General features: G+C 58.9%; 1 protein-coding gene across 3 annotated transcripts in view; it reads left to right on the top strand.

Moving 5' to 3' along the window:
• TSPAN9 (tetraspanin 9) overlaps window positions 1-21,343 on the top strand; it is a 193,938-nt gene that overhangs the window by 95,764 nt on the left and 76,831 nt on the right. For 2 of the 3 annotated variants that reach the window (XM_033867180.2, XM_033867178.2), the window contains one exon: window positions 7,266-7,345. In XM_033867180.2, the coding sequence (XP_033723071.1) occupies window positions 7,283-7,345 (63 nt within the window). In that variant the 5' untranslated portion in view covers window positions 7,266-7,282. Of the gene's footprint in view, window positions 1-6,446; window positions 7,346-21,343 lie in introns of those variants that run through there. The other variant, XM_033867179.2, reaches the window with a different exon arrangement.

Here is a 21,343-nt window from a genome sequence, read left to right as displayed (position 1 = left end):
CCGGTGAGGAGAAGGAAGCTCATTGGGTGGGATTTGTGTTTGAGAGGAGGTGGGGGCCCGTGACCACGGGGAGTCAGGATGAATCTTGGGTCTCTGGCATGAGCAATGGGGTGGGTGTTTAGGCCATTTATTGAGGAGGGGGTCGCTGCCAGGGGAGCAGGGCACGGGCAAGGTCAGTCCCTCTGGGGCACGGGAAGCGGGAGCTGCTGCGAGACAGCCGCGTGGGGATGCCAAGCAGGGGCTGGGTGTGCGTGCCTGGGGCTCAGAAGACAGGTCAGGCGCAGGTAAACCTCTGGGTGTCGTCAGCACGTGGACGGCCCTGGAACAGATGGGGTGGCGAATGCAGGAGTGTTGGCAGAGGGGAGGAGGGCCCCCGAAGGAGGACCTGCCAGCACTTGCCCTCAGAATTTGAGCCACAGGACCTTTTGCATCAATTATGTGTTGTCTTGTATCTTTCCCTGTTCAGTCACCCTATGATTGGATGGGCACTGGGACCATATTTGCTATAACAGCGCTTGTTGGTGATGACCGTGCCTCAGTTCACTGAACACTCTGTGTCCAGCACTGTGCTTTGTGCATCGCATTCCTAACCTCCAGTCTCTGTCTTTCTGCACACTGCTCGGGAGGTGTGTATTATCATCTCCATCTCACGGTTGGCGAAACTGAGATACAGAGCAGGCAGGGGGTCATTCCAGGTTACCCGGCACGTGGGTAGCTCACTGCAGGTGGGATCTGGACACAGATCCGTCCAGTCCCAAAGCCCGGAGTTTGCAGGACATTGTTCTCTGTGGTCGGGGCGGGTCGTGGGTACGGACGGCAGTCACTGCAGGCGTCTGAGCATATGCTGTCCTTTCTCCCAGACCTGGGCCCCTCTGGCCCACAGTTAGGGGCAGGCGGAGTGTGCCGAGTGGGTTGGCTTTGGGATGGACCCTCCTCACCTCACCTGGCTCCTCGATCCAGAAACCTCCCTGAGAGTGGGTCAGGAGTGGTACGGCTGGTCTGGAGCTGTGACTGCGGTTCCTTGGAGCTAAGCTAAGCGTCCGCAGTATCAGCAGCTCGTGCTCTGACGTGCGTGCCCACCCGTCCCTCAGGGGTGTGGACACAAAGCTGAGGTCTCTTCACGGGCGTGCTCCCTCCGTAGGCAGGAGTGGCCACCACCTCTTGGGCCTGGAGATGTGATGGAAGGAGGGAGTCTGCATGGGCCCACCGGGTACTCGGGGCTGGACGTGGGTGTCTCCACCAGGTTGGCTGCCCAGGGCGGGGAGGGCCTGGAGGGGTTCTGTCCTCTCCTTTTCCCACCTCCTACCTTTTCCGACTCTTCCTCTCTGCTCAGTAAGTTTGTGTGTTTACCTGTCTGTCCGTTTGTCCATCCGTCTCAGGCTGGACCACATGCTGGGGACGTGGCTGTGAGCGGCAGCTGACCACATGGTCCTCACACCAGGTCCCGATGCCCTCGATAGCCTGCTTCCCAGGAGTGGCCCCATACACGTCTGGTTTGGGTCCCTCCCTCTGGTTAGTGAACCTGGGCCCCCGGGTGATCCGTGGGGAGAACTCAGGGCCTAGGCCTGGTGGGCTTCCTGGCCCTCCACCTGCCCTGACTGAGGTGGTCACAGGGGCAGGCACCGGGGCTGAGGAAATGGTTAAGACACAGCCCCTGCCTCCTCTGAGAAGCCCAGTGACTAGAGCAGAGGCAGGTGGACAAACTAATATGTGTGGACGAAGATCTGGGGGCCTGAAGGAGGAGGGGCAAACCTCTTCCCAGGGAAGGAGGTGCCGCCCTTGGTAGAAGGTCCTGAGCAACACATCCCTCCTTCTAAGGGCGCCCCTCCCACTGCAGCCAAACCCAGTTCTTTGTTTGTTTTCCTTACTGGTCTCAGAAACTAAACAAATAACAAACACAATGACCTTTAGTTCCTTTCTACCCCAGCCCTTTTACTATCATCACCGTCCTTCGTGAATCCCGGCCAAGTCTGGTGACTCGTGGCCCTGGAGCTGTTTAATTTCCACGGCAAATTGGAGGCCCACCCCTGCCCCCTGCCCCAGACCCTCCTCATCTCCCCCTGCAGAGTGAACCTTCATGCCAACATCCCGGGGTGTGGCCCGTTAGGCACCGCTCCATCCTTCTCCCCCTGCCCTCTTTCTTTTTAAAATTTATTGAGGTGACATTGGTCCATAACATCATGTACATTTCCCGTGTACAACAGCGTATCTTGACTTTTGTGTACTTTACAGCATGCTCACCACCAAGGGTGTGGTTTCCAGCCCTCACCCTACAGCTGCCTCCCTCCCCCTCTGATAACCACTGCTCTGTTCTCTGTATGTACATATTTGGTTTGGTTTGGTTTGGCTTGTTTATGTATTTAATATCTGACATATGAGCGAAATCATACGGCATTTGTCTTTCTCTGTCTGACTTATTTCACTTAACCCGTGAGGTCCATCCATGTTGTCACTAATGGCAGGGTTTTGTCTATTCCGTGGCTGAGTCGTGTTCCATCATATATACACCACATCTTCTTTATCTGTATTCATCCATCGTCCATCCTTGTTCCCTTTTGGCACCATCGGTAAATGGTTTGCTTAGCAATCAAAGCATTTTCTATATTGCTGAAGAGGATCCCAATTTGGGAGTTTAAGAACTAAGCTGCGGTGAAAGGCTCCCTTCTGCAATGGTGGCCCCTCTGGATGGCGAGGGCCCCTCTGTCTCACCTGAATTCTGGTGGGGCCGCCCTGCCTGAGCCTCGGAGGTTCAGGATGCCTCACAAGCTACACATGTTGTCAGATACAGAGATACTCGGTGTGGGACCGGAAGGGGATCTGTGTGGCCCGTCACCTGTGTGCAGGTTAGCGAGAGCCCAAAGGCCTGAGAGACGCAGGGAGAGGCCAAGAGCTTGGCATGACTCTGAAGCTGCAACATGCAGCATCTCCCCAGCTGCCAGGCAGCAGAGATGCTGCATGTTGATTTCACGTATTCGCATCTCCTCCTCCCCTCTGGGAATTCTGTACCTGCTTACTTTTTTTGTTGTCTAAAGAAAAAGAAAGGAAAGAAAAAGGCAGCTCTGCCTTGTTCACATGCTCTGAGATCCTCAAGGGCAGTCTGTACCTTCCGGCTCCCCTGAGCCCGGCGAGTAGATGAGGACCATCACGGGGGAGAGATGGTGTCTCACATCACCTTCTCTCTCTGATGGTTCCTTCTGCGCCCAAAGTCTAAGAAATTGAGGCAGCACAGCAGCTGACCTTGCCTCTCCACCCTGCTGCCAGGCCTGGCTTCCCAGGGCCCCGATGCTGTCACGTGCCCCACTGCTTGGGAAGCCCCGGGATGAAGCTCAGACTCCTAGTGTCACTCGAGGCCTCACAGGTAGCTCACTGTGGCCCCCCAGGCCCCGTCTCCTCACTGCCCCCGAAGTTCCCCTAGCCGTGCTCTCCCCACTCCTCTCCCTGCCACGCCCACTCCAGCCAGCCCTTCTCCAAGGGGAGGCCAAACGCCAGCTCCGTGCCGTCCTGTCGTGGCACGTGTGCGCTCTGTCATTCTGCTGTGGGCTTCTCCAGGGATGGTCTGTTCACTGCATCTCGAGCCCCTTGGGGCCACGGCCGTGTCTCACTCACCTTTGTCTCTCCCGGTGCCCCCGCTCATTGTCCCGCCGCGATGAACTGTCTATGACGCATGAGTGGTCTCTTCATGGTGGCAGAGGAGGACGACGTTCTGGCTGAAACCGCTTGCCCCTGGCGGTCTCCTGGCTTTGCCTGAGCTGCCTCCCATCGGGGACTCAGTTCCTGTCTTGCAAACTACCTTCTCCCCTCACCCTTCCTTCTTCCAGCCCGCTGTACGATAATGTAGGGCCATCTCCTGGGGGACTCCCCTTTGCTGACCACAGGTCCAGCGGCACTGCCCTGACCACCCCTCTCCCCTTTGCCCCTTACTCAGCTCCTTCTGCTAATGACCTCATCAGGCTCCCTGTTGTGCTTTTAGATTCTGTCTGTTAGACTGGCAGATTCCCAAGGGCAGGAACTAGGTTTAGAGCCCAAGAGAGTAAAGAACAGGGGCTTTGAAATCACAGTTTCCTTATCTGTAAAATGGGAATAAGAACCATACCTATCTTGTGGGGCTGCCCTGAGGATTCTGTGAGTTACTGCGGGTGATGCTTGGTGCCTGGGATACACTGGGGACTTGCAAATAGGAGTTGCTCTTATGCTTCTGCTCATTGACTAAGCTGGGAGCGAGCCCTCACGCGAGTGGGACCTCAGTGCCCTTTTGATGAGCATGGCCAGGAGGGAGCAGAGCAGAGCGCTTACACTGGGCGGCCCCTCTTCCTCTCCTACCTGCCTGTTGTCCTGCACCCCCGGCCCCCCAGGGCTTCAGCTGCTGAGGAAATAGCTATTGGCACAAATCCACGTATAGTCAGAAATGAGGGTGGAACGATCGAGGACAGTGGGGAGGCTGTTCTCACGGAACAAGGTGTGAGCTGGCGAGAAGAGAGAGATGAAAAGAAAGGAGAAGGCGGGGTGGGGAGTGGGGGCCAGCCTGGGAGGTGCTGGCTGACTCCAAGTCCACGTCGGAGACTAGTAGTGACAGCCCCTGGGACTGGCTCAGCCCTTAGGGGCCTCAGACGGTTCTCACACAGGCCGACTCCTCTGGGGCTGGGCTCTGTGAACCCCATTTTAAAGAGGAGGAGATAGCACCTCACAAAGGCGGACCACCTAGCCCTGATCACAGACCTCAGATCGAGCTCAGAGTGAAAAACAGGTCTCCTGACTCTCAGTCCAGCTGGTATGATCTCTCCCGCATCAGAGAAGGGATGTGGCAGCCGCGAGCCCTCAGGAGCCGGTCCAGGCTGAAGAGGACAAGAGGCATTCCAGTCGGGTGGCCGTGGGATCTGCCAGGAGCCAGCCGGACATCTGCCCCTCATGTGTGCACAGCACCCACGGGACCGCTGTGCCCAACCAGGAGACAGCAAGGTGCCCTGTCTGTGACACACACTGGCTTTCGTTGCTGGGCTGCCATTTGAGTGGGGGAGGGGCTCAGAATAGTAGCGCCGCTGTTGGTCCTTTTAAAGAAGCTGGGCTGCCCTCAGAAAGAGCGCCCGCACCCCTGGAATGCAGGCCTGCCTCCGGCCCCGAGGTGCAGACTCAGCAGCTTAGGGCCCCGCAGAAGATCTGTGACAAGGGTCTGGTCGGAATGAGTGTCCCCCTCGGCCAGAGCGGATGTGGTAGCTCTGTTCCTGCCCATGGCCTTGGTGATTAATGTCCTTCTGTCTTCCTGGCTAGATCTTGTGTATCTGAATCTGAAGGGCAGGGAGCAGCACACCTCATACCTGTTTCCCCAGGTACCTGGTGCGCTCAGCACAGAGCAGGTGTGGAGTAAACGTCTGATGGGATCCCGGGAGGACATTTTCACACTCACACCATCCAGCCGCCCTGCCCAGCGCCTCCCGGCGGCCGAGCGCGCTGTTAGGTGTGGGATGCAGGGCCAGGGGAGACGTGGCGCTGCTCTGGGGCTCTCAGCACCCTCTTGCTGGTGGCAGAGGTGCCGCCCCCCACCTGTCTTCTGGTCTTCTTTATTTGCCAACTGGGCAGCGCAGACCTCTGCACAAGCCCGGGACGCAGGTGGTGTTTCATGGTAGGATGAAGGGCTCCTTCTGGATGCCCCCAGGCTCCTAGCGAGAGCATTCTTGGTGCTGTGCCCTGACCAGCCCTGCCGGAGCGCCGGTATCCCAGCGCGCTCCGACACCACCCTTGGCAAGGCAGGATTCGCGGGGGCAAGGCAGGACCTTACCTGGGCCACCTACTCTTCTCAGCCGGGTGGGGGGGGGTCCCGACCGGAACGCAGGTCAGGAGTTGGGGGGGGGGCTTGCGCAGCTGCAGGAGCCTCCGGAGCCGCGTGCGCGCGTGCGCGGAGGGGGCGGGGCAGGCGGCGCGGGTCGCGAGGGCCTTTCCCACACCTCGCGCCTCCCCTGCGGTCCCAGCTCCCCGTGTGCCCTAGCCTGACCCACGTGTGCAGACACGCGCGCCTGTGTGTGTGTAGCCGGCAGACCTTGTGCCCAGGTCGGACAGGCCCCGTGGGCACAGGGGGCGGCGGCCAGCTGGACAGCGGCCGCGCTTCTTTCCCCTCCAGTCTTCCCCAGCACTTTCCTCTGGGGAGGTTTCCTTGGGTCGTGGTACCTCCAGCCATTCCCCTCCCCTCCCCTCCCGCCCCCTTCTCTCCCCGGAAAGAGGCCAGCACCTTGCGATGAAGGTTCTGGTTCACCCCGGCTCCGGAGCCCTTGACATTTAGCGAGGCTCGCGGCGCACTGGTGTAGGCACCAGGCAGAACGCTAATCCCATTAAAGCTGTGGTGTCATCCGGGAGGGAGGCTGCCCCCCGCAGTCCTCGCGTTCATTGGCCGAATGCAAACCAGGGGGCGGGGCCGAGGGCCGGGGAGGGGGCTCCGGAGATTTCGGAGTCGGGAGTCGGGCCGGGATTTCGCAGGGGTAGCCCAGCGGTTGAAGCTGCGGCGGATCCCTCGGCACTGCCCGCCGCGCGGCCGGGCAGCCCAGGGCCGGGGGCAGCTCCGCAAAGTCGCGGGGCGAGAGGAGGCGGGCGCCCGCCAAGTGGCCGGGCCGGGCCGGGCTGGGACGGGGAGAGGGGTGCCGGGGAGCCCGGAGCCGGGCGCCCGGGTGCCTCGCGTGGAGCTGCGGTGCGCCCAGGAGGCGAGCCGACGCTCGGGAGCGAGCAAGCAAATCGCTGCCTCCCCAAAGACTCTAAGTTACGCAGGCCAGCCGGTTCCCGGGGAGCGCGCGTGGAGCCGCGCCGCGCCGCGCCGCGCCGCAGAGCCCTCCCGGGCCGGCCGGCGAGAAGCGGGGCGCCGGCACCCCCAGCGCGGGGTCCGGCCGGCAGTGCGCCCCGGGACTGAGCGACGGCGTGCGAGGCTCCTCCGACCCGCCCGCAGCCCGCACCCGACTCGGGCGCCCCCTCCGTGCCACTCCGGGAGCGATGCCCCCCGCCCCCCGCGCCCCCCGGGAGCGACGCGAGCATGGAGAAGTCGAGTAGCGAGGATTCTTCGATCCACCGGAGTCCATCTTTGGACAGCAAGGACTCGGACTTTGCCAAGCCGTCCACCTCGGGCCGCCCGTTCGGCCGCGGCTTCACGGCCGGCGCCTTCTACGGCACCGCGGGCTCCCGCGGCCAGAGCCGCGCCGAGGCTGGCGTGAAGACCGACAAGTACAATGCGCCCAAAGGCAGCAAGTACGTGGTGTTTTACCTGGACCTGTCCTTTGTTCTCCTCCTAGAATTTAAGAAGTGCAACATGGCCAGAGGCTGCCTCTGCTGCTTGAAGTACACGATGTTCCTCTTCAATCTGATATTCTGGGTAAGTCCTTCCCAGTATCTCTCCTTGGTCTCCTCTCTTCTTTGCTTAAGCACGATATCCTCTTCCCCTTCAGAGCTGCATTGCTCTGCTCTCTGCACAGCGGTAAGTGGGTTTTAAAAAACCGTTCCCCCGGCCCCCGCCCCCCCGCCCCCACTTTCATTCATCTTTCTCTTCCCTTCTCTCTCCTCGGTGGCTGAGTGGAGGCTGCAACTTGCCTGTCTTCCAGGAGAGACTTGTTCTACTCCTGGGAGGCTGCTGAAGTTTGCCGCCACCTTCTCCCCCTGTAAGAAACCCGTGCCCCCAACTGGGAAATGTGTAGAAATAGGTGTGGTGTCGGAATTTTTAGCAGCTGTGACCTTGAGTTGAATTCAAGCAGAAGTGCGGACGGTTTTCCGAGTTTTTTCTTGTATTCCTCCTGAACATGCACGAACACAGTCTGCGGCACTTTATGGGCGTGAGATGGGGGGAGTGGTAGAGGTCACGCCCTCCTGATCCTTTCAGTGAATCCCAGGAAAAGGAGAAGGAGCCCCTATCCCAGGCCGAGGGGCCCGCTCGCTGGCCTGCAGCTCTGCCCCCGAGTTAGGGCTTGTGTGGAGAGGGGGGTGTGGGAGGGATGCTGCCATCGGGTGGCCGCAGCTGCTTTTGAGGGATTGCAGTGGACTGGGCAGGGAGCGGGCCGGCCATGTGGTCCCGCCGTGGGACCCAGAGCCTGGAAGGGACAAAGGGAGTGCCCCATCCTTGGTGAGAGAGGAGGTTCTAGAGAAGGTGCCAGTGGGTGGGGCAGCTCGGAACTGTGCTCAGTCCCCTGTTATTCTGCCCCTGTGTGCCCCTGTGCACGAGAAATACTAGGCGAATTTGAAAACTTCTTAAATGCGTGTCTAACTCTTCCGTCATCCCAACTTCTGCCTCTGCCTTTCTTCTCTGGAGCCCAGACGCAGTCAGCACAGATGTTTGGCCCTGCCCCAGGGCTGTCCTCCTCCCTTGTGGAGGCTGTCCACTGCCCATGGTCCAGGAGGAGCATGGGGCAGGAGAGTCACCCAGTGCGGGGGGCTGCGTGTGGCGTGCTTTGGTGTTCAGTGCTTGTGTGAACTGACCCACTTTAACTGAGAAGCGTTCGTGGGTGTGTATGGGTGGGTGACTTTTCCCGGGGAAGGGGAGAGCTCAGGCCTGGGCTGGAGGGAGACGGGGCTCTGGCCTTGGCTCCGCATCAGCTCTTTGTGTGACCTTGGGCAAATCACTTTATCCCTAAGGACTGGGTTTCCTTTCCAGTCCAATGTGGGGGGCGGTCGTGATGGTCCCCCTCACAGCCTCGCCTCCTTAGTTAGGGACGTCCTGCCTCCTTACCTTCTCTCTGGGGAGGGAGCCCCCTTCCCTTTTCTTCCGAGGAGCCTGGTCTGAGATCTTTTGAGTAGGATTTCCCCAGGTCTGGGTCTGGGCCACTGCTGGTAAGATGTTACCTGTCCTGTGGTGAGGATTTTGTGGAAATTGGGGCAGATCCGCTGGAATGTCAGGAACGATCTTGTGGCTGCCTCTGGGCAAGTCCTCCTGGCCCTCTGGCTCGTTTGCCAGCATCCGTGTCAGCCAAGCACTGGTGTGTGTTTGTCTGGGGCCTGCGGATTTCCATGAATGCTGCCCATTCATTGTGCACGGCTTCCCTCTCTGTCCTTGTTCACAGTCTCCGCCTACCTTTCTGCTTTTCTGCCTCGCCCCACTCTTACTAGACAGACCCTCCTGGGATGCTCGGTGCCCTGGCCAGTACCTCCCACTCAGACGCGCTCCTCCCCGCCCCCACCCCGCCACCTGCTGGCCAGAGTAGGTATAACTGCGTGTGCCGCCTCTTTTTTTCTCCGGGCGTTTGGGGACCTCCCCACGCGCTAGCTAGTGCTGTGGTCTGTGCCCTGCACATGGAAGGCACTGGTTGTGTGTTTGTGAGTGAATGAAGGGAGGGTCAGCGCAGTAAACCCACACATGTGGTAGGGATTCCCAATCCCACCTGACAGGAAAGAGAAGTTAGTTCTCAAACTTGCCAGCGATGAAGGCTGTCCTGGCGCCTTAGCTGTGGGTGACGAGTGACTTTCTCTCTTCCGGTGGTTAATGAACCGGTCAGTGGAATGGCCTTCCTTTTTGGTTATAGTGAGAGAACTTACTCTTCCTAATAAGAAAGTACCTACCCCCTCTCTCCTACCCGGCAAGGACTCGATTTCTTCTAGCCTCTGACTTTGCTGGCTACGTAATATTTTCAGAATTCCCACAACATGCTATGAGCTGGGAAAAATTCTGAGTCTCAGAGACCCAGTTCTTTCATGCTTGTAGCGTATGGGATGATGAAATGAGGCCTAGACCTTAGGAGAGATGGAAAATTCAGCAGAAGAGAGACGGATGCTTGTGTGTGTGAGAGTGTTGGCCGCTGCGTTTCTTGGCAGGTAGACGAGCAGGTGTAGCCAGGACTTGGGCTTGCGCGTCCCTGTACCCCAGTCCAGCAAAGGCTTCCTGCGGGAGGTGCTTGGGCCTGAAATAGAAGGAGCAGTGGAGGGAAGAGCCAACTCGGAAGAGAAGGAGCGAAGGCGGGTGGTGGTGTTGGTGAGGCAGGACCTCTGGAGACCCCTGCTGCTTCCCAGGGCATCAGGGAGGCAAGGACAGACGTGAGTGAGAGGGTGGGTGCGAGGAGGGTCAGCGCCAAGCCCTCTGGGACCCAGAGCAATTGTTAGGAATTATGTAGCCATGACTTTCTAGTGTCATGGCTCAGAGCCCAAAAGGAGGCTTTCCTGAGGCATTAGAGTTGAACCTGCGGCCTGTAATCAATAGGTTGAGATCTCCCCATGGATCCTGAAGCCTACCTGGTCGTTCTCCAAACCCACCGCTGCGGCCACACCGCCTGCCTCCCGGGAGCCCGCTGGGAGGAGTCCCGCTGCCAGGAGAGGTGCAGCTGTCTCACACTGCAGCCCCTCGCAGGCCTGAGCGGGCCTGGCTCCTCGCCACTGGGTGGAGCTTCTAGGGTACTGGTGTTGGCGGGGGCCCGGGTGACATCACCGGGGGCAGGATGGAGGCGGAGCTGTGCGCTGGCCTACCCCCCACCCCCTTCCGAGGAAAGGGCAGGTGCCTTGCAGGCTGCTGGGCGCCTAACTGGGGGGGGGAGGGGATGGCGTCCAGGTCTGCCCCTGGCACTGCTGCCTAGAGCCAGCTGGTGCTCGCCAGGTTGGCGCCCAGGGCAGCGTTTCTGAGGGCCTGACATAGACGGTGGGGTAGAGGTCAGCCTGCCTGAATGAGCCCCACCTCCTCTGTGCCCATGCACGCCCCACCCGGATCCTCAAAGAGAATGCTGGCTTTCCAGGTGGGTGCGAAATGAGCTGGCACAGAAGTTTCCCTATGCTGAGGGGCCTGTCCCCCAGCAATCCAGCCGCCCCAGCTATCTCTCCTCGTCTCAGCCCCATCTCTCAGTCCTCCCGGGACCATCTGGTGGAATACTCCAGGCAGAGATTAAGCGAAGCTAAGCCCCTCAAGGAGGGCACAGAAGGCTCAGAGCTTTCAACTCTGAGTATCGGGGCGAGCTCTGAGTGCTGGGGGCCTTTGTCCCTTTCTCGGGACGGCAAATCGTGATCCCATCCCACCTCCTCCCAACCCAAATTTGGCTCCTATCTGATGGGGGCAGTGGTGGGAGTAGGGCTGGCGTGGCTAGTGTAATTGCCACTCAGAATAATGGTCACTTTGCATGTTCACCAGCAGAGCTGTCCCATCACTTTAAATCATGGCTGGCAGAGCAGCGACATTCTGGCCTCACCTGGAAGTCTATTCCTTGTGGATTGGTCTCTTAAGAAAGGCCAATTAGCCAAGGAGGCAGCGTTCAGGGTGCCTGCTGGGGCAGGAGAAGGGCTGGCGCAGGGCTGCGTGCGCCGGGTGTCGGGCGGGCACCCTGATTAACTTCCCCTACGTGGGGGCAGGCATTCGCGGCCTGGCCCCTCTCGGGCCGCTCACTCTGCCTCTGGGTGCGGGCAGCGTGGTCACGGCTCTCCAGTCACCTTGGAGGCATGCGTTTGGTACTGGCTTGGCCGCCAGTGGATGCCGTAGCCACCCTGTGTCCGTGAAGCCCAGGATAGGGTCTGGTACAATCTGGGCTGGGCGGCCTGGGGTGTCCTGAGTCTGTGGGCTGCCTTCTGTCTGGGAACGGAAGTCGTGAGTGGGCTGAGGGGTCAGAACAGAGTCCCAACAGGAGATACAGGCCAAGCTGGGCAGCAAGAGGCACGTACGTAGAGGCTTCCCAAAGGCTCCGGCCGGCTCCCAGAGGGCGGCTACACGTGGGGCCTGATCCTTGGGGTGGGTCAGGCCTGGCTCTGCTCAGGGAGGGGGGCTGATGCCCCGAGACCCGGGAATGTGGCCGTGAGGGAATGCCGGCTCTGTGTTCGCTTCCTTTCCAAAGCATTAAAAATTAAACTTCCTTGTCTTGATATCTATTTTTAAATCATGTCAGAGCCAGCATTGGTGTCAGTCAAGAGGGGGTGGGGAGGAGGAGGGCAGGGAAGAGAGAGTTCCGCTGAAACGGGGGGGAGTGCTGTCACCCCTGTGGGGAAGGGGCTGCAGGCCTGCCCCCCCTCCCGCTGTCCTGAGGAGCACAGAAAAAGCCACAGGCCTCCTCCCCCGGCCTCCGCGGAGGATGGGGCCTCGCCCTCCCCTGCCTCCTTGTGCCTGGCTGCCCTTGGCCGAACTTGGCGGCGGGCTGTGGGCCTCACTGGGCTGCAGGGTCCCAATCGAGCCGCTTCACTCATGCCACAAGTATTTCCTGAATGCCCGTTGCGTGCGCAGGAGCCTGCAGCGCTGAGGACCGGCTGACTGGGCTCGCACAGGGCAGATCAGCTTTCCCGGGCCAGGAAGTCGTGGATGGGGAGGTCACCTGGCCCGTCCTCCCCCAGGCACCAGAACACGGAGCCCCCCTCCCCCTCCGCAGCACCCTGGGCCGGGGCAGCGGCAGGCCTGGACTCAGCGTCCGTCCTGGGGCCCTGACTTGACCTGTCCTTCCCTTCCCCCACGCCGTGTGATGGCTGTCTCGCTCCCTCTAAAATGTTTGCGTCCATCAGAAATAAAGGGGAGGAAAAACAGCCTGTTTCTTTTAGGAGCATCTGAGTTTGGAAAAAAGAATTCGTGAGTTGTGTCTTTTCTGTTTCTTCTTACGGAAAGGGCTGAGTGGGCGCTCTGTGGCTAGTGTGCGCTAGGTGCATTTATCGAGCACCTGCTGTTAGCCAGGTCCCTGGGAGCAGTCAGGTGCATAAACAGATAATGACACTTCTGGGCAGTAAGTGCTCAGTTGAGCTTCTAAGTAGAGTAATTAATACTGCTTAATAGAGACGAGATACAGAGATGACAGTGACAGCTGGACTTGGAAGGATGGATAGGAGTTTGCTGGATAGATGCGGATGGGGTTCCGGGCCGGGGAGAAGGGTGATCCAGACTGAGCCTCCGGCATGTGTGCAGTGAGCCGAACATAGGGAACAAAGGGCGGTGTGAGCCTGGTGGTGCCAGCCGAGGGCGGCTTCCTGGTGAGTTTGGCCTGTGTTCCGAGGACGAGGTGCTGGGGCTGCCGCTAGGTTTGTCACCGGGGCTCTGCAGAACGGGATGCTTTGCTTTTCGGGCGGTGACCCCCGAGACAGGTCTTGCGGTGCCGCTCGGGCTGCAAGCTGTCGCTGTCGCTGATGCAGCTTACGGAGACGCCCGGCCGCTCCCCTTCGGCTGCCATGTACCTGCTTCCGTGGTTCCAGTTAGCAAGCTCTGAGGCTGAGGCAAACCCATCGGGCAGAGTTAAGTCTTCTGAGCCAGCTTTGTCGCTGCTCGCGTGTGAAAGCTAGTCTGCCGGCAGGAGTCGGGGCGGGGGGCGAGGGGGGCATTGGGGCAGGGACGTGACAAGTGGCACGTGGAGGGGTGAGCAGCTCGGGGTGGAGAAGGGGCTCTCACCCCCCACCCCTCGCTCTTCCTCCCCCAGCCCCAGGACCTCAGGGGGCCTGAAATCTCTTTTAACGTGGTCGGTCCGTGCTTCCATTTGGATGGGTTCTGCCGTCTCCTCCCTCGGGCCCTGGCAGGCCTCCTGAGAGGCTGTAGGAAGGCCCTGGAAGGGAAGGCCACAGGGTTTCAACTCCTCTTCCGAGTGTGGGCAGCTCAGTACCACGCAGGAGGCCGGGTTAGGTGGCTGGTGCGGGGGTGACTGCCTTCAGGGAGCTTCCCATCCGTTCCGGGGCTCTTCCCTAGTGTGTAGGTTCGAATCACCCAGGCAGCTGTGTACACGGGCAGAGGCCACTGTGCCCCTTGACCTACGACCTACTGACTCGGAGCGCGCAGGAATGAGGCCTGCGTTGTGAAGCGTTCCTACCCCTCCTGGTGCCTGGGCTTCCTCACGTGTGACAGTATCACCTATCCTGCAGGGCTGATGCCAGGGGCCCAGGTGAGGCGGTGTGTGCATGACACAGGTCCGCTTCTTAGCGGGATGCTGGCACGCCGGACTCAGTGACCAGTGGTTGCAGGTGTTGTCACTGCCCTCCTGCAGTGACCGCATGGACCCCCAGGGAGCCCCCCACAGTGAGTCAGGTGCCCAGGGCTGGCGTGACAGTGCTGGGCGGGGCTTTGGAGCCAGGATGGAGCTCCAGATGTCTTGTTAGGCTGGGGTGAGTACCACGTCCTCTGGTCTCAGGGACACGTGGTAGAAATGGGGAGGCGGCTCTGTGGGAACGGAGGATGGGGTGGAAGGCAGTGAGGGAGGGCCGGGGTCTCGGACGCTGGGGCCTGCAGCTGCCCTGCCACACTGCACTCTTCTCGGTTGGGCCATGCCCTCCCCTGCCTCCCTTTGTTCCTGGTGCCATGAATCGGGCCGGCTGGGCCTGTGGTCACATGGCAGGGTCCCATGGTCCTCTGCCCTGGGCGCTCCAAGGGCAGGTCACGGCGCACACTCCGGGTTGGGCTCTGCTGGGCAGCTTGGCTGTGACCTGAGCTGACAAAAGACAGGCAACTAGGGCCTCCAGGTCACTTTACTAACCAGAAAAATGGTTAAAACTTAAAACTTTTTTCAAATAGCAGAATATATCATATTTAAATTCATATAAAGATGTGTATAACGAACGTGTGCCCACCATGTAGTTTAAGGAGTGAAACGTCATCTGCACCTGCGAAGCCTCTGTGTGGTCCTCCCTGGTCCCGCCCCCGCATCCTGCCTGGAGAGAACCATTCTCCTTACGTTTCGTGTTCAGTGTATTTCTTTACGGTGTGTGTGCATCCTTAAACGCCACATCGCTTGGCTTGGCTTGTTTTTAAGCTTTGGTAGTTGGAAGCCTTCTGAATCTTTAAAATTCAGCGTTACGTTTATTGATTCATCCGTGTTGATATGTGTGATGATAGTGCGTTTATTTTTGCTGCTCCATGGGATTCCGTTATGTGTGTGTGCAGCAGTGTATTCTTCTGGTGATGACATTTGGGTTATTTCCTTCTTTGCAAACATGCTTCTGGAGACGTTCTTGAATAAGCCTCCTGGTGCACATATGCCAGAGCGTCTCTAGGGCCTCGCTTCTGAACGTGTCTCTGGAGGAGCAGCTCTTTCCTTCCGGTCTTTGGACAGGGCTCTGCTGTGCGTGACCGGTACCCGGCTCCAGCCGGAGGTGACCCCACTGCATCCCCGAGCTTGTTGATCATGCACTTGAATGTTCTGGCCATGTCAAATTGCTATAAAGTTCCTCAGCGTTGAGCCAGTCCGTGGGCCACACGTGGAGAGCTGCTTTAGGAAACAGCAAGGATTGGCATTGATGAGTTTCAGAATACTTGCATTTCCACTTTATTGGAGAATGACAGATTATTTTCCAGACTGGAAACATCAGTTGACACTTCCCCCAGTGGAATGGCAATTGAAAATGGAAAGTTTGGGGCATTTTCCGATACGGTGGGTGTAAAATGCTGTGTTATGTTTTCAATTTGCATTTCTCTGATTATTAGTCAACCTCTTTTCATAGGTTTATCAGCCATTCTTTTCTCTTCTGTGACTGCCGCTTGACGTTTTCGTCCATTTTCCTATAGAGTTGTTTGCTTTTTCTTCCTAATTTTTAGTTGTTTTATCTCTGTTCTGGATACTCATCCGTTGTCCGCTAAGTGTACCACAAACACCCTTGACAGCTTCCGGTTTGTAGCTTGTCTTTTCACTTTCTTCAGAGGTCTTTTGATAAACAACTTCTTTAAATGAATGTAGTCAAACTTATCAGTCTCTTTTCTTTGTGAGATGGTGCTTTTTATGTATTATTTGACGTAACATCTCAGGGACATCTTTATGTCCCTGGTAATAGGACAGTGCTTTTGTCACAACATAATAGATGCTCATATTCATGAGGTCTGAATGAATGAATGCATGATCAAAGACGAGTCCCTGTATTTATTTCTGAAGGCTTTACTTTTCATATTTAAGTGCTTCGTAGCTCTGGGATGTATATCTGCGTGCGATGTGAGCAGGGCCCTGACTCCTCTCTCCCCTTGTCACAGCAGCTGCCTGAGCCCCCCCAGCTGGCCAGGCCCCTTCTCCCCCACTGGTGGGTACCTTGCACCTTTCCCTGTGCTACACTGTCTGAATTACGGCCCCTTTGTAACAAGTCTCCGTAAGTGGTAGGGCAAGTCCGTTCATCTCATGCTTTTCAAGAATGCTTGGGCTATTCTCGGCCCTTTGTTCTTTTGTGTAAGTTTTGGAATCAGTTTGTCTAGTTTCACCAAAAATCAATCCATCAACCCCACCCCCCAGCCCTGGTGGTATTTTGATTGTCCTTTCATTGAATCTCTTGATCAACTTGGGGAGAATCGCCATCTTTGTGTTTGCATTCATGAATATAAAGTGTATTCTCAACGTGCATTTCTGTTCACGGACGTGGTTTACTCCACGTATTAGGCCTCTAATGTTCTCCGTGAGGGTCTTACGCGTTTTCCGCCGAGTGCAGACTTTTGATCCTTCATCCTTTGCCACGGGTGGCTCTGGTGTGAGGGATGACGGGGCGGCGGCTATGAAAGGAACAGTGAAAGAGGGAAAGTAGGGTTAGAGTCTCCTCTGGGAGAAGAGGAGCTGAGGGAACCCCAAAACCAAACACCACTCAGTCCCTGGTGCCTGTCCAGGGGCTCCACGTGGCCCGTGCTTGAGTCAGGCGGGGGTGTGCGTGTCTCCCTCCAGCTGCTGTCCTCCCCCCGGGCAGGGAGGCCCTTTCAGAAGTCTCAGAGCGCAGGACCCTGTGGTCCAGAGTAGAAGCAGAAGGGGTGGGGCCGGGGGCAGCCGGTGTGTGTCTGTCTCTGTGTGAAGATGCTGTGATAGCACAGAGGGCGGGGCAAGTTCCTGAGAGTTTTTACAATGGCCCCACTGCGTGGCATGCGGTTCCCCGGGCAGGGATCGAACCCACGCCCCCGGCAGTGGAAGCGTGGAGTCTTAACCACTGGACCGCCAGGGAGGTTCCCCTGAGGGTTGTTAAAATAGCCTCGTGTTCCACTGGACTGGTTCTGCGCTTGCATCTTCCCCAAGGTACCCAAATTGTACGTTCTCAGAGCTTCCCCCCATACGCACACATACAGTTATGCGTGCACGTGTGTGTACAAACCGAATGCGGTATTTATGTACAAACGTGTGCGTATGCCGTGTGACTATGTAAGCAGCCAAAACACATCTGTAGTGTAAGTATGTGCGTATGCATTTATACATACATGAACATGTATATTTAGAGAGAGTCCCTCCAAGTGTGTGTGACCTTGGGTGTAAGCTGGCATCTTCATCTAAGCAGCTCACGTTCTAGATGGATTCTGTGCAAGCTGAGGCTCCCAGATTGCAAGCACCACACACCAGGCAGGGCTAACTCAGAAGCACAGACTGTATCTCCCCGTTCATCTCTCTGTCTGTGAGCAGTTCCCAGCAGTGTCAGTGGCATCTGGGGGCAAATCACTTGAGCAGACGTGTCTTACTTTTGCCGGCCCAGCTTTCTTTCCCCTTCTCTGGGTACCCGCACCCCTGTTTTTCTCTCCGTGGGTCTTTCAGTATCTATGAAGGATACCAGGTGAGCGCACAGGCTAGGAGGGAAGGCTGAGCCGCAGGCCACACATGGGCCAGGGACCAGGGTGCTCCGGGGGTCCGGTGCCAGGACGATGGTGAGCTTGACCCCGTGGACTCCGTCAGGATGCGTCAGCTCCTGCCGCTTTGGCCCGTGGATCTCACTCGTCGAGATCCAAGAGACTCAATATCTGGGAGGGAGTCTGGCTGGTCACGAGCCCAGCCCTTGGGCAGGGGTGAGCAGAGCACCCTGCTTGACGGGACAGGGCCATCTGCACTGGGGAGGAGGAGAATATCCTCAAGAAAAACGGGTGCTGATACCAAACGAAGGGGAGGGCAAAATGGTGGATGAAGTGTTTGCCCCCCAATGCCAGATGCTGCTGCTGCTGGGACTTGCTCATCCCCTGAGATGTACCTGCCCCACTTCCTGGAGAGAGAGGGAGGGAGCAGGTGGGGAAGCGAGACCCAGGGCGGTGGAGCAGCTGCTGCCCCGTCCAGCGGCCCTGGTTCTGTTCACATGGCCACGCCAACTGCCTCTGCTGGTGAGATGGGCAGCCTGGGCGCTCCTCTGTGTGCCCAGCGCCTGGCTGTGCCACCCAGGTGTGTGTGAGTCGCTCAGGGGTAGGTGTTCTGGGTTCCCCAGAGGAGGCCACTCTTCGGGGCATCTCCCAGCAAAGCACACTCCTGGATCCTAGCCAGTCAGCCCCTTTCCACACCCCTCCCCGGTGACCACCACCGGGCAGAGGCCCGGCCAGCCGATGCTCTGGGGTGTGCCTGCTGGGCCGCGCTGTTCCTTTAGCCCTGCCCTGGGTTGTCCTGACCTTCCTCGGTGCTGAGTCCCTGGATTCCCCAAAATGTGTCCTCAGTGATGGGCCCTGGTTCGCTAACCCTCAGGCTGGCCCGGCAAGGGGGAGGCACGTGAGAAGGGGGGCCCGAGCCAGCAGGGTGCAAACCTGGAGCAGGACCCTGGGAAGGAGGGGAGCATGGAGGAGGAGGAGGTCCTCCACAGGGTGCCTGCCTGCGGGCACCCCTCGTGTGGGAGGGGACCCTGCGTTGAGTGCCTGCCGTGTCTGGGGACGGAGCTGGGTGCTCTCCTGACCCTGGTGGGCGGTGTCAGCGTGTCCGTGTCCAGCCCCTGCCGTCTGTCTTCTGAGGACAGCAGGCTTGACGGAGAAAGCAGGTCTCGGAGTAGATGAGGGCCAGAAAGGACAGGGCTCCAGGACCCGGAGGATGGGAGGTGTACTGCTAGGGAGAAGGCAGGGCAGGAGGACAGTCACGAGAAGGTTCTGGATGAGAGGGGATGGGGGGAGCATGGAGGACGAGGGGGCAGGAAAAAGAAGGTGGTATGGGGCTTCCCTGGTGGTGCAGTGGTTGAGAGTCCACCTGCCGATGCAGGGGATGCGGGTTCGTGCCCCGGTCCGGGAAGATCCCACATGCCGCGGAGCGGCTGGGCCCGTGAGCCATGGCTGCTGAGCCTGCGCGTCCGGAGCCTGTGCTCCGCAACGGGAGAGGCCACAACAGTGAGAGGCCCGCGTACTGCAAAAAAAAAAAAAAAAAAGGTGGTATGGAAGACGGAGAAGAGGCTAGTAATGCATAGGGCTTGAAGCAGAGTGTGATGGGCAAGGACTTGCTCCCTGGCACATTCCATGGTAGCCAGCGGACGGTAGAGACTGCAGGTGGCAGGTTTGGAGAACAGGTGAATGTGGCCTGGCCCACAGACTCCAACGCCCCTTTGCAGGGGGCTCTAAGGAAAGGGCGGCTGCTGGCAGGACCTTCCCGAGCCTTCTGTGCTGGAGTGGCGGCCCCAGGGTTCTCTCTGGGGGCGGTCATGTGTGTTCCCAGGCCCAACTGTGCTCCCCGCCTGTGGGCAAGAGCGAGTGACAGCTTGTCAGGCCGATGAGCCTGGGCCCTGGGCAAGAGATCTTTGATGTCTGAGTCATTTAGGACACGAGTCCTGACTGGGCCCTGAGGCCTGGGGACCCTCGGGGGGGCCGGGGGAAGGAACGTGGATGCAGTCAGAAGAGCTGAGCGCACAAGGTGCTTGATTTGTTACCATTTATGGCAGCTAAGAGAGCGGTGCAGGCCCGCCCCCTCGCCTCCGCCTCGAGCCCCCCTCTGCCTGCCCCTTTCTCAGCCTGCCTGATGGGAGGAGGGGCGTCTGTGTGGAAAGCGCACGCTGAGCTGAGAGCTGTGGGAGGACTGGCAGGATCCTCGCCTCCCTCGTGGGTGGAGGCGCCTCACATCTTACTGCGGCTGGGTGGGCAGGGCGGGGCAGCCCCTCCAGCAGCCTGCGGGATCCTAGTGGGCCCGGCCACCAAGCCTGCGTTTCCTCCCCGTTCCACAACAGAAGCGCCGAGTTCCGCTTCTCATGGAAGACGTGCACCAGTTAGCTCTTCATGTTGCACCTGGGATCCAGGTGGGAGCGTGGGAAAGAGCAGCGCGTGGTCACAGAGCCCTGGGTTCTAGCCCCAGCAGTTGCTAACTGGCTGTGTGACCCTGGACAAGTTACTTGCCCACTCTGGGCCTGAGTTTCCACATCTGCACGATGGTAGACTTGGACCAGCTCACCTGGGAGCCCCTTTCGGGCTGTGACATCTGTGATTTTTCTTCATTTCTTTTGCTCCCTTTGTGTTTTCAAAGAGCTGGTGATTCTTCAGATGCTCTATCTTCCTCTTCCTCTTGGGTGGAGTGAGGGACCAGGGATGGAGTTCTTTACATCTCACAAGTGGGGACACTGAGGCCACAGTGAGGGAGGACCCATCAGGCAGGACTGGGTGTGTCCTCCCTGTGCTGGAACTTGCTCTCTGAGTCTCATCAAACTGCCCCAGGTTCTGCTCCGCCTCGGGTCTCCCGGCCGCGAGCTGGGCCCAGGCACAGGGGCTCTGGCTTCCATGGCCCACCCGAGGGCAGGAAGAGATGGGAGTCTGGCTGGGCATTCAGCCACAGCAGCCCCCGCTTCCCTGCCTGGGAGGGCTGTCCCCACCAAGCAGGTAATGAGGGGCGGGCTGCTTTATTCAGCGCCCCCAGTGCCGCGTCTGACACCCAGCGTGCTGTGCGGCTCCCTTCCTGTTGTTAGAAAGACACCTTAAAGACGACTGTTCCAACTGCACCCGCCAGCACTAGGAAGGGCTTTCTTTTCCCTCGTGGTTCCCCAGCCCCTGCTCCTCCAGGCCTCCGCCTCCAGCCTCCGTCTCTCCCTCTGCCCGCTTCCATAGCCCCGGCACCTCCCCATCCAGCTGTACTTGCAGCCGCTGCCTTTGAGAAAACAAACAAACAAACATCCCCCCACCAACTCACAGCTCCAGGCTGTGATGCTGTCCCTTCCTTGTGAACACAGGGACTGTCCCGCTCCCCCACTGGAAAGGACACATGCAGTTTCACTTCCCGCCGTCCACCACCGCTGGCGGCGGCTCCCCTTCCTCTTAGCCCCTCCTCTGTCCTTCCGACTTTGTCGTGAGGGCTGCGGGCTCGCGTGGAAAGAGGCTTGACGGGAGTGCGGGTTCCCCTCGCAGCCCTGCCTTGGCTTTCCTGCGGGGACTTCAGCTTCTCATCTGCAAGATGGGGATAAACCTTGACTCTTGGCTGGCCAGCCGGGGAGAGTTGTCCAGAGGACACACTGAGGTGTTTGGGAAGGTCTCTGAAGTCTGTAAAGGGAGATGCTGATGTAAACTGGGATGACTGTCGTGTTCTTTCTGTAACTTCCCGTGGTGCTGTGTCCGTGTTTCCATTTCAGGGTGGGCCCGAAGGCCTGCAGTGGGTGTTCCCTGAGGCATTTCACCCTCCAGGCAGCCTCGCTGTGTGGTCCTGGTTCCCGCAGGCCGCCTGCCCAGGTGCCCACGGAGGCTGACACCTCAGCAGAGCCCGCTCGAGGCTACCCGCGCAGTGGGGTGTCGGGCGGGAGCCCCCTCCGACCTCCCCGAGGCTCTGCGCTGAGTCAGAGGGGAGAAGGTGGGCCGGACCGGGAGCAG

This window comes from Tursiops truncatus, chromosome 11 (assembly GCF_011762595.2).
Source record: "Tursiops truncatus isolate mTurTru1 chromosome 11, mTurTru1.mat.Y, whole genome shotgun sequence".
NCBI lineage: Eukaryota > Metazoa > Chordata > Mammalia > Artiodactyla > Delphinidae > Tursiops > Tursiops truncatus.
The sequence above is the reverse complement of the archived record's forward strand: the minus strand, read 5'-3'. Positions and strand labels throughout refer to the sequence as shown.